The following is a 16,162-nucleotide window of genomic DNA, read 5'->3' as shown; positions in this document are numbered from 1 at the left end:
CATTTACTTTTTAATGTTCTTTTTCATTATGGGTTATCACAGAATACTGAATGTAGTTTCTTATGCTATACATAGGACCTTACTGTTTATTCATTCTGTATATAATAGTTTGCATCTGCTAATCCTAAACTCCCAGTCCATCCCTCTTCTACTCTGCCTCACCCCTGGAAACAAATCTATTCTCTATGTTTGTGACTCTGTTTCTGATTTGTAAAAGTTCATTTTTATCATTAGCTTTCTCATCTATAAAATGATAATACCAACCTTAGATGAGTCCTATAAGGATAAAACTACTTAGTAAATGGGAGGCAATTAAACAGTGCCTTGCACAGAAAGAGTACTTAATAGCTGTTACCTGTCATTAGATGAATATTGTCACCCTGCCTATTTAACTTATATGCAGAGTACATCATGAGAAACGCTGGGCTGGAAGAAGCACAAGCTGGAATAAAGATTGCTGGGAGAAACATCAATAACTTCAGATATGCAGATGACACCACCCTTACGGCAGAAAGTGAAGAGGAACTAAAAAGCCTCTTGATGAAAGTGAAGGAGGAGAGTGAAAACGTTGGCTTAAAGCTCAACATTCAGAAAACGAAGATCATGGCATCTGGTCCCATCACTTCATGGCAAACAGATGTGGAAACAGTGTCAGACTGATTTTGGGTCTCCAAAATCACTGCAGATGGTGACTGCAGCCATGAAATTAAAAGACGCTTACTTCTTGGAAGGAAAGTTATGACCAACCTAGACAGCATATTCAAAAGCAGAGGCATTACTTTGCCAACAAAGATCCATTTGGTCAAGGCTATGGTTTTTCCAGTGGTCATGTATGGATGTGAGAGTTGGACTGTGAAGAAGGCTGAGTGCCGAAGAATTGATGCTTTTGAACTGTGGTGTTGGAGAAGACTCTTTAGAGTCCCTTGGACTGAAAGGAGATCCAACCAGTCCATTCTAAAGGAGATCAGCTCTGGGTGTCCTTTGGAAGGAATGATTCTAAAGCTGAAACTCCAGTACTTTGGCCACCTCATGCAAAGAGTTGACTCATTGCAAAAGACTCTGATGCTGGGAGGGATTGGGGGCAGGAGAAGAAGGGGACGACAGAGGATGAGATGGCTGGATGGCATCACCGACTCGATGGACTTGAGTTTGAGTGAACTCTGGGAGTTGGTGATGGACAGGGAGGTGTGGCGAGCTGCAGCAATTCATGGTGTCTCAAAGAGTTGGACGCGACTGAGCGACTGAACTGAACTGCCATTAGAAGTATCAATACTATTTTACTAACAAAAGGGTATAATAACTTCTATGGATTCTGTCATTGAAATAATTCTAAAATTCTGTCACACACTGGTCTAATTATGTACAAACATTCTCTCTTGCTAGAAAGGAGAAAATAAAAAACTCTTCAGTATTAGTTTTCTCTCCATAAACTGCTTGAGGGTTTCCAATATCACATTTATAAGATGCCACATCCTTACCTGTAGACTGGAGAAATAGGTTAAAAATAGACTATTCTTCAATGCATGCATAATTTTGTATTAAATTATATTACTTAGAGCATAATCTAGTCTTGAAAGTAGATTTTTCTCTCATTCTCCACTCTAAAAATATTATTAGGGTTCCACAGTTATCATCAAAGACATTTTCCTGATGCTGTTCAGAATCACTGATGCCCTAAAATTCGCTAACTTAAAACTCACAGTTTCCTGTTTTAATTACCCCAGATACAGACAGATTCCTATCAGCATTTAGGCCTTTTAGTTCTGGTCTGCCACTGACTAGATGAATAACGTTGGGCAAGTCACTTAATACTTCCAAACCTTGACCCATTCATCTATAAAACATGACATCTGTCCTTGAATAGTCACAGGATTATAGTGAGATATCAAAGGTAATTTTTAAAAACTATATATCCTTTTACAAATGTTAGCTTATTTTGATAATAATTCAGGCCACCTGAAACAAATTAATCGAGGCTGTTTAATAATTTACAAGTTGTTATTTACTGTATTTTAAAATATCTGTGACTCAGTAAAGAATGATCACATCCAATAAAAGTAATGAAATAGTAATAGAGCTTCCACCAACCTGGCCATTTGCTTGTAAGCTTCTTCAGCTACTGCAAAGATATGTGGATCCATATCACCCATGTTTTGACCACTATATGCATTAATAATATCTTCTCCATAAATAGGCAGCTGTTCATAAGGATTTATAGCTACTAGGACTATACCTGGGAAGAAAGGTAAAAAAACAAAAGAAGTCAATAATATTCTAATGGGCATATCAAATTTGGTAAAGTCAGAATCACAGTTAAAATTCAATTAATATCAAACTAACAAATTGTTAAGAGTTAAAATATACCACAGCATTTGCCTGTGAACCATTAAGTCCTAACTAAAACACCATTTACCAACAAGACTAGGTTATTTAAAGTAGTAAAAATTGTGGCAATATTGGAAGAACTTCAAATATTTTTATAATATTTAAACCAAAAATTCTACTTCTAGAAATGTATCCAAATGAAATAAACATATATTCATGTGAAGGGATTAAAAAAAAAGATGTTTATTATAATGTTATTCATAACAGTGAAAAGTAGAAACAAAATACACAACAGAGCGACAGTGGTTTATGTATAGCACAGGAAACTATATTCTATATCCTGTGATAAACCACAATGGAAAAGAACGTGAAAAAGAATATACATATGTATAATAGAGTCACGTGCTATATAGCAGAAACTAAATATGATGTTGTGAATCAATTATATTTCAATAATTTTTTTTAAAAAAGGGAGAGTGGTTTAATATGTATTATTATATCCATGTGATCCAGATCATGTTTGTGACAAATATTAAGTGCCATAGGAAAAAATGACACACAACTATATATAGACTGATTCCAATTTTATAGATTGGATTCCAATTTTATAGATTCCAATTTTATATTTATTTATACTCTTTTACATTTACACACAGGATATAAGACAACTTAATATTGGTTATTTTTCAGTGGTGAATTACATGTAATTATTTTCCTTTTTAATATTTTTCTTGGTATTTCCTTAAATTTTATAGCAGATATATGTTAACTTTAGTCATTCATTCAACAAATATTTGACTACAATTAAGTTTTGAGTCTTTTCTAAGTGCTATATTTATAGCAGTAAAAAAAAAAGACTAATTTAAATCGAGTATAACCTTTAAAAACTGTGTATCACTATACTGTACACCTGTAAGTTATATAACATTGTAAAGTGAAAGTCAAAGTCGCTCAGTCATATCCAACTCTTTGTGACCCCACGGACTGGGGCCCACCAGGCTCCCCTGTCCATGGAGTTCTCCAGGAAAGAATACTGGAGTGTGTAGCTGTTCCCTTCTCCAGGGGATCTTCCCTACCCAGGGATCAAACTCAGGTCTCCCGCATTGCAGGTGGATTTTTTACCGTCTGAGCCACCACATCAACTGTATTTCAAAAAAAAAATTTTTTTTAAAGAGGAAAAATCTTTGTCCTTCTGGACTTTGTAATCTAGAAGGAAATTCAGACAATAAGTAAGGAAAATATATATATATATATTACAGGACAGATAGTAAGGGAAATGGGGGATTAAACAGAGAAGGAATATTGATGCCTAGGAGAAGAAAATATAGAGTGGACAGGAAAGGCTTCACTGAGAAGGTAGCATATGAGCAAGAAATATAAACTGAAGAAAAAATGAAAATTGAGCAAAAGACAATAGGTAGGAAAGAAAAAGAACAAATATCAAGGATATAAAAAATATAAATTCTTTTAAGAAGAGAAGATAGCTGTCCCTGGCCCAAACTGGAGCCCAGTGAAGAAATGTTGAGCACTAAGTTGGGTACATGTAGCAGAGACTTAGAAAGAAAGGGATGGAAATCCCAGACCTGAGACTCAGCAGATAATACTTAGTGAAAGAAGGATAAGAAGTCAGTAGAGAAAAAAGAGCTAGAGAAAATGAAGAATAAGAAGGAAACAGAGAAAGAAGAAAAAGAAGGAAAGGGGGAACATACACATGTATGCTTAACTGCTGGGAGAGGGAAAAAAATAATCCTGGGCTGGGTCACTGGCAGCTAGTACTGGAATGAGCAGGGGCCCAGGCAAGCAGATCAAGCAAGAAGTGTTACTGCAACTCAAGTCAGTCCTTCACTGCTAAGCAACTGAGAAAAAGAAAAAACATCTTGAACCCACCCCAGAGCTAAGTCTTTGGATGTCTACTCTTCAAGTATTGGTTTTTGTAAGAGATGAATATAACTTGTAAATCAGTATCGAATATGGCATACGACTTCTATGCAGAGAAAAAGCAAAAGATGGACCCAGTTCTTTGTATTCTGAGTAATATTATGTAAGTTCATAAAAGAGTTTATTCAACATAAAATGCAACTAGCTAATGAACGCTGGTAAATCTTTTGAGAATCTGTATGCAGGTCAGGAACAGCAGTTAGAACTGGACATGGAACAACAGACTGGTTCCAAATAGGAAAAGGAGTACATCAAGGCTGTATATTGTCACCTTGCTTATTTAACTTATATGCAGAGTACATCCTGAGAAACGCTGGGCTGGAAGAAGCACAAGCTGGAATAAAGATTGCCAGGAGAAATATCAATAACCTCAGATATGCAGATGACACCACCCTTATGGCAGAAAGTGAAGAGGAACTAAAAAGCCTCTTGATGAAAGTGAAAGAGGAGAGTGAAAAAGTTGGCTTAAAGCTCAACATTCAGAAAACTAAGATCATAGTATCCAGTCCCATCACTTCATGGCAAATAGATAGGGAAACAGTGGCTTACTTTATTTTGGGGGGGCTCCAAAATCACTTCAGATGGTGACTGCAGCCATGAAATTAAAAGATGCTTACTACTTGGAAGGAAAGTTATGACCAACCTAGATAGCATATTAAAAATCAGAGACATTAAAAAAAAAAAAATCAGAGACATTACTTTGTCAACAAAGGTCCGTCTAGTCAAAGCTATGGATTTTCCAGTGGTCATGTATGGATGTGAGAGTTGGACTATATAGAAAGCAGCAAAGAATTGATGCTTTTGAACTGTGGTATTGGAGAAGACTCTTGAGAGTCCCTTGGATGGCAAGGAGATCCAACCAGTCCATCCTAAAGGAAATCAGTCCTGAATATTCATTGGAAGGACTGATGCTGAAGCTGAAGCTCTAATACTTTGGCCACCTGATGTGAAGAACTGACTCATTTGAAAAGACCCTGATGCTGGGAAAGATTGAAGGTGGGAGGAGAAGGGGACGACACAGGATGAGATGGTTGGATGGCATCACTGACTCAGTGGACATGAGTTTGGGTAAATCTGGGAGTTGGTGATGGACAGGGAGGCCTGGCGTGCAAAGAGTCACGTGCAAAGTCAGACACAACTGAACAACTGACTGAAATCTTTTGATAACTCTGAAGTGAATGTGTTTCTAAGAAAAGATCCACCCCAGCCTTCTTTCTCATGCACATTATTTCCATGGTTATGTCCATTAGCAAAAAAGAATTCATAGTTCACTCAGACAGCAATGCACACTCACCACAATATGTATAAATAAGTTTGGAATCAATAAAGCGGACTCTGAGATTATGGAGTACAGCAGGCTCGTGAAGATAACTGAGGGCTGTGAGGTCATTTTCACCCACAAGTATGTCAGGGTTTCTTAAATGAGGCAGTTCCTTGGTCTTTGGATCTAGACAATATTCCAAATCCTGAAAAGGCACAAGATACAGCATCTGGATAAATCATGGCAAAAACCAGATACAGACATGTATTAATACATTTCCTATTGCTGATTTGTTTCTCAGTTACTAAATACATTTTTTCCTGGTACCCCCCGAAACCACAGAAATTGGTGGAAACAGCAAAAATAAGGAGAGTCTGTCTTCACTAGGTGTATTAACTCATAGCAACATTTTTTGCTAATACAGTTTGAAAAGTCAAAGCCTAGAATATTTTTTCTACCTAGTTACTAGGCCAGATCATGTTCTATGGGAAAATAATTCTTTTTTTATTCTCTTTACCTGGTATAAGTGACAGACAGGATAAGAGAGTGGTAAGAGCTTGGCTCTAGAGCCAGATCAATGCAGGTTCAAGTCCTGAAACTTATTTACTCCTTGTGTGGTCTTGTGAATATCATTCAAGCTTAATCTTTCATTTGTAAAAAGGGCATAATGGAAATAGCTCACAGGCGTGTGGTAAAAATTAAAGGAGACAATGTTTGGTATGTGGTAAGTACTTGGGAACTCCTGAACCCAGAGAGGCCCAAGAATCCCTTAAAATTAGATGTTAACACTTTGCATCTATGCATGTATGTGTAAGTACATACACATATGTGTATTTCTTTAAAATACTGTCCACAGTTTTTATTAGACTTTTAATGAAGTGCTTGGCCCTCCAAATTAAGAAGTAGTACTCATTTTAAGGAATATGGCTTTAAGGCAAAGTCAAGCATGGAGATTATGTATTAAGGGGAAACAACATACAACACATGAAAGGGAAAAAAACAGCAATATAATCGCAGAGATGGACAAGTTAGTTTTGTAAAAAGCCTTCTGCTAATACTTTTGTTAATACTAAAGAGATATATAGCGGTCAAATGTTCAAATCAGGTTGGAATGAATTCTGCAAAATGAGGAAATTTTTAGTCTGACCCTCAACCTCTCTTTGTCTGTTTATTAGGGTCTAATGTCCTTTTCCAAAGCTGACTAGTCTTTGCATTGGCTCCTGCCATACAAAAAATGGCTGTGTGATCTCAAGCAGACTGCTTAATGTCTCTGAGTCTGGGCTTCCTTATTTGGAAAATAGTTACAATATCACATGCGAACGCACAGGTTTGCTGTGAGAGTTATCATAAGAAAATATAGCCTAAAGTACCTAACGTGCCTCACAGAGTGGATGATCAATGAATATTGAATAAGTTAATTCCTTATTTGGTAGTCAAGGCCCTTCTAATCTGGTCTAATTCTTCCCTGCCTTCTTTCTGAATAATTGCCTTGCCTCTGTTTTGCTCTCCTGAAATTCATTCTCCACTCCACCACCAGTGAGTCCTTTCTAAAACAGAAAATCTGGCACTCTTCTTCTGTTTAAAAACACTACAATCACTTCCCAGATATACCAGTTGAAGTTTAAGCGTTGCAGCATGAACATGAGGCTCTCTATGATCTGGTTCCCACCCCCCATATTCCTGCCAGTCCTCTCCCGTCAAATCCCAACAACATGAAACTTGTACTGTTCCCCAAATGCACAATACTGTGCATGCCTCCCTGCCCTTGCCGAGGCTCCTCCAGATCCCTGAAACGCACTCCTCCTTGTCTATTCATTCTTTAGACGATGTCTCTCTGACTCAGCCTTCATCAGTTCCTCTGACCAGTCTCCACTCTGTTCTATTTTTGTTTCTTATTTATATTTTTTATATCATATATCACACTATTCATAAGTATATGTACTTTCTTATTTGACATTAATGTCAGAGAGTATATTTTTTGCCTCTTAACATGATACATAGCAGGTACCTTAACACACTAGCCTTGAACTAGAATACATACCTTTCTAAATCTCTGTTCAGTCAACTTGTGATATTCACTATCTTCAAAATATATTCCAAGCCTCACAAAGTCTATCTCCTTTCTCTTTGTTAATCCAAATTCTGTCTAGTCAAAACTCTTCCTTCTCTTGGGAGCCTTCCCTGAAGCACCCCACAGTGATATTTCCCTCTCCTGGAACCCTAAGGTCCTCACTGTCTTTACAGTACAGCACAGTGGTCATGAGCACAGGCCATAAAGACAGTCTACTGGCTTAAAGTCCCAACTTCATCCCTTAATGCCTGTGTAACTCTGAGGCAGTACTGAGCCTCAGTACTTCACCCATAAAGTGGTAATAATAACAGGCCCACCTCATAGGATTGTTGTGAGGATTAAGTGAGTTATAGGATATAAAGGACTTGGAATTACACCTGGTACATAGTAAATGTTCAATACATATTAACTGTCAGGACAGTATTACTCACTTGGCAATTAATCATAAGTTTATCTTTTGACATTTTTAGTATTACAGTATTGAACTACTTTTTATATACTGCATTCTCCTGGCTAGATTATAAACTGTTCAGAGGAAATTAATGTCACACTAAAAGTATGACATGCCCTGTCAAAGGCAGTGGAGAAAATAAAAAGGGTGGAACTAAGTCTATTCTGCAGTGAATGCAGATGGAAAGTATAGAGACACAACTGGTTATAGGTTTTTCTGGCCACTAGCAAAGGGTTTTATAGATAATAGCTTCTAAGTAAATATTTTTCAAATACCTATTTCCAGCAAATATCTTATCTCAAACTAGCTCTTGAAATATTGTTTTCTTAGTTAATATGAATTACTTAAGTGATATCCTAAACAAAATATAGATAAACAGGAATATCTATGGGAGGATTAGATGTAAATCTAAATCAGGTCATAATAAATTCATAAGCCAAAATAATGGATTTTTTAAAGTATCTGCTATTTTCACTAACCCTTTGGGATAGAAAATTGTTTGCCATTTTTATCAGTTAAGTGAAAATATTAGATTAATTCAAAATTTAACTTCCAAGTGAAGTTAAGTATCTCACAGCAAATTTACCCTTTTGAATTTCCTTTACTTTATGCCAATAACAACAAATAAAAGCAGAATTCCTACCTTTCCATCCTCAAGGTGAAGGAGAAGAACTTTATCTCCTGGCTTATAATCTTTGAGCAGCTCTGCTGACTTCCAAACTTCTTCAGGATCAGGTATCCAAACCCTGGCAAACTAGAAGACAAGAAGAAAAGAATATTTAAACCAGCAATTCAATTACTTTATAATGATATTAAAAAATCAAGGATGTATTTATAATTAAACAGTTTATGAACAAAATAAAATGCACCAAATATGAAATTTAGCTTTAAAATTAGCAGATGAAAAGTACTTTAGCCTCAGTAGTACCATCAAGCCCACATTATTAAAAGGCATGCTCTGTATTGTGGTAATAATTTCACAATATGTGCAATTCAAGTCATTCTGCCATACACCTTAAATTCATACATTGCAGTATGTCAATTCTATCTCAATAACACTACGGAAATGGGGGGAACTATGCTCTGAAGAAATAGCCTTGATTAAAATCTGACTTTGCCTTATATTAAGAATGCTACCCAAAAATTTAACTTTAGATTAAAATGTATATATAAACCTATTTTTCCACTGAATGCAGACTTTCATAGGTCTAAGAACAAGATTTGGAAGCTCTGGTATGGCGGCTGTGCCAGTTTCAGCAGCACACCTATTTTTTTCAATCATAAGATTTAAAATTTGAATTTTTTACTGTAGTTTTCATCTTGTGTTCTGCAAACCCTTAGTGATTTCTCAGCATTCGTGGGGGATCATTATGGTATGAGCAGAGGAGCCACAGCTGTTTTACATACTGGACATCTGGAATTTGCTTTGAAGAAAGTTCTGTTGCTAATTTTTAAAAAATGAAAAGGCGCTGCTGTCTATATTTTGTCCTCATTATTTTATAAAGATGAGTGAAAATGGTAAAATGGAATATTCATCCTAGCCTCAATATCATGAAAGAGGTATTAAGAGGAGTTTCTAAAACAGCAAATCTTCAGCCTTAACTACGCCCTCTGGACTTAAGCCAATTTTGAACTTCAGATCAATTTTGATTGGGTCCTCCAAACACCACAATGAAGAGGTGTTTTATGACTGCATGGATTCCCTAGAAAGGAATCTCCCTTTAAAACATATGTACACTAAACCTTGGTGCCCATTTTCAGGAATATATCACATATAAAAATATCACCAACACAAGTCTTTCTCCATTTTCTTCAGAGCTTTTATTACTACCTGAATTTACTTATGTTATTTTCTGTTTACGTATTTACTATTTTTCTTAGTTTGTTAGAATATAAGTTCCATATTTGTCTTGTTCAACACTGTATCAAGTGCTTGTGTATCTGGTACACAGCTGGGCGCTGAGTATTTGCTAAAAGAATGCCAATCCTTAAATTGAATAAAAGTGAGCATAAAAAAAGGAAAAAAAAAAGCACAGAAAAAAACCTCACCCCTTGCTTTATTTATCTCTTACTACCATAGATTCATGCAGATTTTTGGTCTGAACGGTTTGCAGAGAAAAGAGTACCAAGCCGGGTTACGGGTCCCAATCACAGGACTACCAGATTGGTCTTTTAGCTTTTACTTCAGGTATCTGCAAGATGGGGGATGACAGCAAGACTCATCTAGTTTATCTCCAAGGTTTATACACACAGAAACTCTGTGAAAAGCATAAACCAATATATAAGTATAGGCTTGTTACTTGTTAGATTGTTACTAAATGTTTTTTCCATAAGAAGTGATTATTAACGTTATATATCAAATATGTTACTACAACTTATTTCATAACTTTTCCCTCAGTTATACAACCCCTTAAACTGAGTAACATCCATACACATTACTAAAATCTTACTCATTCAATAAAGATTTCTGGGAGGCTCAAGAGGGAGGTGGTACATGCATAATCACGGCTGATTTGCCATAACTGTTGTACGGCAGAAACAATCACAAAATTGCAAAGAGTTTTTCCACCAATTAAAAAATAAATTAAAAAAATAAACATTTCTGTTTACTAACTGCTTCCACTCTGAAGCCTACTTTAGAAAGCCGGTATTTCTATGACTTTTTCTGAAAGGATATACTAGTTCCAAAAAAAGCCGGTATTTCTATGACTTTTTCTGAAAGGATATACTAGTTCCAAAAAAGATGTCTAAAACATGAGATTCAGAGTCGTGAAATAACCTACTACCTCGACTGGCGATAACACGAAAAGCAAAATGGGTCCAAGTGAGTGTGCAGAGTCATGGCTGGCCTGCTCTGAACACGAGTTTTCAACTAACGCTAGAAAGACGTGCCTTTGTGTTTTGTCCATAGCAAGCTCTAGCTCAGACTTCTATAAGTATTTTGGAAACAGTAATGAGCTGGTACTTTGCCAAAGGTTTGATTTCCAAGAGCCAGATGTTAACAACACTTATAGATAGAAGACAGAGGCTAAGGCCCTTACACTCACCAGAGGCAAGATATTAAAATACCAAACATCACTCTGACAACCAACTTCCCCTTTATTTTATCTCTATCTCTGAGGAAAGTATCCAAGGAGAAATAGGTCAGAAGTCAGTCTATTATTACCACTGTCTCTTTATTATTCTTTTCCATCTTAATCAGTGAGGATCAGTGACTCTGCAGAAACAACTATACAGAACTAGGTCAGTTGGGAAAATATATATACCTTAGATGCTGAAACAGAGAGGAATCTCAACCTGACAATACCCCTTCCTATTGCCTCTATCACCTCCAACCCTACTTTCCACTGTCCCCTTAGGCCCCCAGAGAAAATACACATGGTAGCCCTGATGAAGATGACTAAGCTTGTTCAGCTACATCCAGTGTGGAGACTAAAGGGGAAGAAAAGAAGGCAAGGTCCCAAGATCACACGAGAACCTAAAAGAGAGATGTGTTAGCAACAGTCAGGGAGGAATCAGAAATAGGAGTGGATATACTTACCCACTAAGTCTGCCCAGGTACCTAGTGAAACCGAAGCAGTTAGTGAAAGATAATCCTAGCCAAAGTGAACCAGTCCTGACAGAGTTCCCAGCAAGACAAGACAAGGAAAGGTCCAGTGTCTTGTAACAACTCTGTCACCAGCTGTCTCCATTAGCTAATAGAAGGTGAAGCTTTCCTGCAATGCTCCCCATTCCATTTTTAACTCACACTACTCTATCCCTCATTACCTTGTGAGTCCTTCAAATGCCTCACTTACGATACCTCAGGCCTCCTACACTAGACTGCATGCTCCATAAGCCGTCTTTGAACCCATCTAGATTGGCTCACCTTCTCAACCACAGTTAGTGGGACATTTGTGTTGATTCTATTTAAGGCAGAGGTAGGGCAAGGGAAGGGGGAAAAGTTAGGAGAATGGCGAAGAGAAGTAGCAAAGGCAAACTTCACAGACCCACCTCAGGATTTTTCCTGAAGCCACAAAGCACAGCTGAGATGGGGTAGGAGTCAGAGACTCAGAGAAGGGACTTGTGGAATAGTAGGCAAAGAAAGAGTGAACACTGATGCAGAAACTGTAGAAGAAGGGAAAACAAGGATTTGGGATACGAGGTACTGTGACTAAAGCCACAAAAACTGTAGGACATGAAGAAAAGAGAAAAAGGCTTAAAACAGAAAACACTGAAATATAAATACACAAAGATTAGTAGCTTGCAAGGAAAATAAAAACCATCTGTCGTACAACATAATTTATGACGAGGTACAGCTGACTGAGTCTAATGGGAGAGCCCTGGAAAGGCGGGTTCAGGGGACATGCCTGCACTGGTCCCTGCAGAGAGGGGCACCAAACAGCATGGCTTCTCAGGGGTTACACCCATCCCTGTGTGCTGAAGGAGGCAGCAGTCATCATTCTCATTGTATTCTACCACAATGACAACACTCAAGAGGTCCTTGATTAATGCAGGTGACTCACTGGAAGTTTTGCGAACTTGCATTTTGTCAGTCGAGGAACCCAAAAGTTTGACTACTCAGAATAATAGTTTCTGAGGCCTCAGACACCTTGGGAACAAGACTGACAGTAAATGACTAGTCCCTAAATCCCAAAAATCTGATCCATGTGATGCTCTCCCTTCCCCAAACTCCCATGCATGTTATTTGCTTACAGACAGCACATATGCACATCTTTCATAGTTCCCCTATTAAGTCATAGCAGTTTGGCAACAAGGAATCTACTTGGTTCAACGTTAATACCCCATTGAAAACATTCACAAAAATGCATGTTTTATGTGACAATTCAAATAAGCCTATAATAACTAAGTGCTCCTCTAGGCTATGAACTGAAGCAGAAGAGAAATCCTGAATCATCAATACCCTTTCCTCCGATCCCTGACATAACACTGATAGCCAAATGGTTACTAAGTAATTCAAATAACCCTAAAGGCATGCTTTTCAGGTAGAAAATTTAGGAACTACTATGTTAAAGCACATGATGGACTTTCCAGAGACTACACACACGTGCACACACACAGTATCTGTTGACATAATAATTCCCATATACACACCTAGGTTCAGGATTAGAACCTTACCTCTCAGTGGAATATATTCTTAAACATTTCATTTTCCCTCCATTTTCAATCATCACTGCCACTGTCTGGTCATGCCAAACTATGGGTTTGCTGTATCGTAAATAAGCCCTTGCTTTCAAACAGCAGACTCCTATTTATCCTTCACATCTGTGTTAAAGTACTGCCTTCTCTAAGAAGAACTTCCTGACTTCCCACCATCATTTGGCACCTCAATGTCCCCATTACCTCATGCAATTCTCATCCCACTAAACGATGACTCTGCTTGCCTATCTCCCTCTATAGACTGTTGGTTCCTTGAGAGGAAGAGTGCGCCTCATTCACCTTTGTCTCTTCAGCACTTAACACAGGGCCCATCTAATAATTTCTTAATAAATCTTTATTACATGAATGTTCCTCGCCTTACACATTATACTCTAAGAGGGTAGCTTAAAAGAAGTATCAGAAAGAGGCTCCCAGAATCTTATAAAGGGTCTCTAATTTCTAGAAGTAGAGAAAGATGAAAGTGACTTTGGAGAGCTGAGTTATATAGGAAATTCTGGTTTGAAAGAAGGAAAAACAGCCAGACAGGAACAGAGCAGAGAAGTAATGAAACACCCTTTCCTCCCCCAAACAAACCCCCATCCCTTCCTAATTTATGTAGAGTGGAAGCTATACCTCACTTCCAGAACAGAGAGACCCACTCCCAATTCCACCACTCAGAAGGAAAAGAGGTGATGTGACCACCATTTCCACCAACCATCTCCTACAGCAGCAAAGCGGGAAACGGATGGGAAGAAAGGTAAGCCAAGGTGTTGGAGCAGGGAAAGAGGGTCACACTAAAATGGGGGAAAGAGAAGAGAACGGCTGGGGGTGAAGAAAAGGGGCATTCTGGATGGGGCTGGAAGTGAAGAGCAGAAGTGTCCTGTGCCCCTCTGAGGCTTTTTAACAGATACAAGCATACCTCACTTTACTGCACTCCACTCTGCTTTACTGTACTTTGCAGATGTGGCCTTTTTTACATATTAAGGGTCTGTGGCAACCCTGTGTCAGGCAAGTCTACTGGCACCATTTTTCCAACAAGATTTGCTCACTTCATCTCTGTGTCACATTTTGATAATTCTCACAAAATTTAAAACTTTTTCATTCCTGTTTTATTTGTTATGGTGATCTGTGACCTTTGATATTACTATTGTAATTGTTTCGTGGTGCAGCGAACCACATCCACATAAGATGGTGAGCTTAATTCATAATGCTGTGTGTGTTCTGACTGCTCTAACTACTGGTTATTTCCCTGGCTCTTCCTCTCCTTGGGCCTTCCTATTCTTTAGGACACAACAATATTGATATTAGGCAAATTAATAACTTTATAATGGCCTCTAAGTATTCATGTGAAAGGAAGAGTTACAGGTCTCTCACTTTAGGTCAAAAGCTAGAAATGATTAAGCTTAGTGAGGACGGTGCATTGAAGGTTGAGCTAGACCAAAAACACTAACACCAAATAGTCAAGTTGTGAATCCAAAGAAAAAGTTCTTAAAGGAAATTAAAAGTGCTACTCCAAAGAACACACAAATCATTGATATGGAAAAAGTTGGAGTGGTCTGGAAGGAAGATCAAACCAGCCACAACATTCCCTTAAGCCAAAGCCAAATCTAGAGCAAGGCTCTAACTCTCTTCAATTACATAAAGGCTGAGAGGTAAGGAGGCTGCAGAAGAAGAATGTGAAGGTTGAAGGAAAGAAGTCATTTCCATAACAGAGAAGTGCAAGGTGAAGCAGCAACTGCTGATGTAGACGCTGCAGCAAGTCATCCAGATGGTCTAGTTAAAATACTGAAGGTGGCTACCCTGAACAACAGATTTTCAGTGTAGACAAAACAGCCTTATTTTGGAAGAAGATGCCCTGTAGGACTCTCATAGCTGGAGAGAAGTTAATGCCTGGTTTCACAGCTTCAAAGGACAGGCTGACTCTCTTGTTAGAGGCCAATGGAGCTGGTAGTTTGAAACTGAAGGCAATGCTCATATACTATACCCCAAATCCTAAGGGCCCTTCAAAATTATGCTAAAACTACTCTGCTTGTGCTGTATAAATGGAACAACAAAGCTTGGATGACAGCACATCTGTTGACAACATGGTTTACTGAATGTTTTAACCCCACTGTTGAGACCAATTGCTCAAAGGAAAAAAGATTCCTTTCAAAACATTACTGTTCATTGACAATGCACCCGACCACTCAAGGGCTCTGATGGAGATATAAAACAAGATTAATGTGGTTTTCATGTCTGTTAACAGAGCATTCATTCTGCAGCTCACAGATCAGGAGTCATTCTGACTTTCAAGTCTTTTCTTTAAGAAATACTTTAAAAAAATTCTTTAGGAAACACTTTTCACTGCTATAGACAGTGATTCCTCTAATGGAACTGGGCAAAGTAATTGAACCATTCTGGAAAGGAGTTACCATTTTGCTGCTGCTGCTGCTGCTAAGTTGCTTTAGTCGTGTCCAACTCTTAGCGACCCCATGGACTGCAGCCCACCAGGCTCCCCCGTCCCTGGGATTCTCCAGGCAAGAACACTGGAGTGGGTTGCCATTTCCTTCTCCAATGCATGGAAGTGAAAAGCGAAAGTGAAGTCACTCAGTCGTGTCCGACTCTTAGCAACCCCATGGACTGAGGCCCACCATGCTCCCCCGTCCATGGGATTCTCCAGGCAAGAGCACTGGAGTAGGGTGCCATCACCTTCTCTGGTCACCATTCTAGATGCCATTAATCGTGATTCATGGGAAGAGGTCAAATACCAACATTAACAGGAGTTTGGAAGAAGTTGATTCCGACCCTCAAGGATGACTTTGAGGAGTTTAAGATTTTAGTGGAGGAAATAACTGCAGATGTGATAGAAATAGCAAGCATTAGAAGTGGAGCCTAAAGATGTGACTGAATTAGGGCAATCTCACAATAAAACCTAAATGGGGAGTTGCTTCTTGTGGAGGTGCAAAGAAAGTATTTTTTGCAGAGGGAATCTACTCCT

At 38.2% G+C, this 16,162-nt stretch overlaps 1 protein-coding gene across 4 annotated transcripts in view; it reads right to left on the bottom strand.

The window, feature by feature from the left end:
- Nucleotides 1–16,162, bottom strand: part of MYO5A (myosin VA) — a 196,133-nt gene that overhangs the window by 119,998 nt on the left and 59,973 nt on the right. For all 4 annotated transcript variants that reach the window (XM_069596495.1, XM_069596496.1, XM_069596497.1 and 1 more), the window contains exons 2-4: nucleotides 8,690–8,800; nucleotides 5,558–5,729; nucleotides 2,089–2,233 (exon numbers count right to left, since the gene is read on the bottom strand). In XM_069596495.1, coding sequence (XP_069452596.1) covers nucleotides 2,089–2,233; nucleotides 5,558–5,729; nucleotides 8,690–8,800 — 428 coding nt within the window. The remainder of the gene's footprint in view (nucleotides 1–2,088; nucleotides 2,234–5,557; nucleotides 5,730–8,689; nucleotides 8,801–16,162) is intronic.

This window comes from Ovis canadensis, chromosome 7, assembly GCF_042477335.2.
Source record: "Ovis canadensis isolate MfBH-ARS-UI-01 breed Bighorn chromosome 7, ARS-UI_OviCan_v2, whole genome shotgun sequence".
NCBI classification, from domain to species: Eukaryota; Metazoa; Chordata; class Mammalia; order Artiodactyla; family Bovidae; genus Ovis; species Ovis canadensis.
This window is presented reverse-complemented; position numbering and strand designations above follow the sequence as displayed.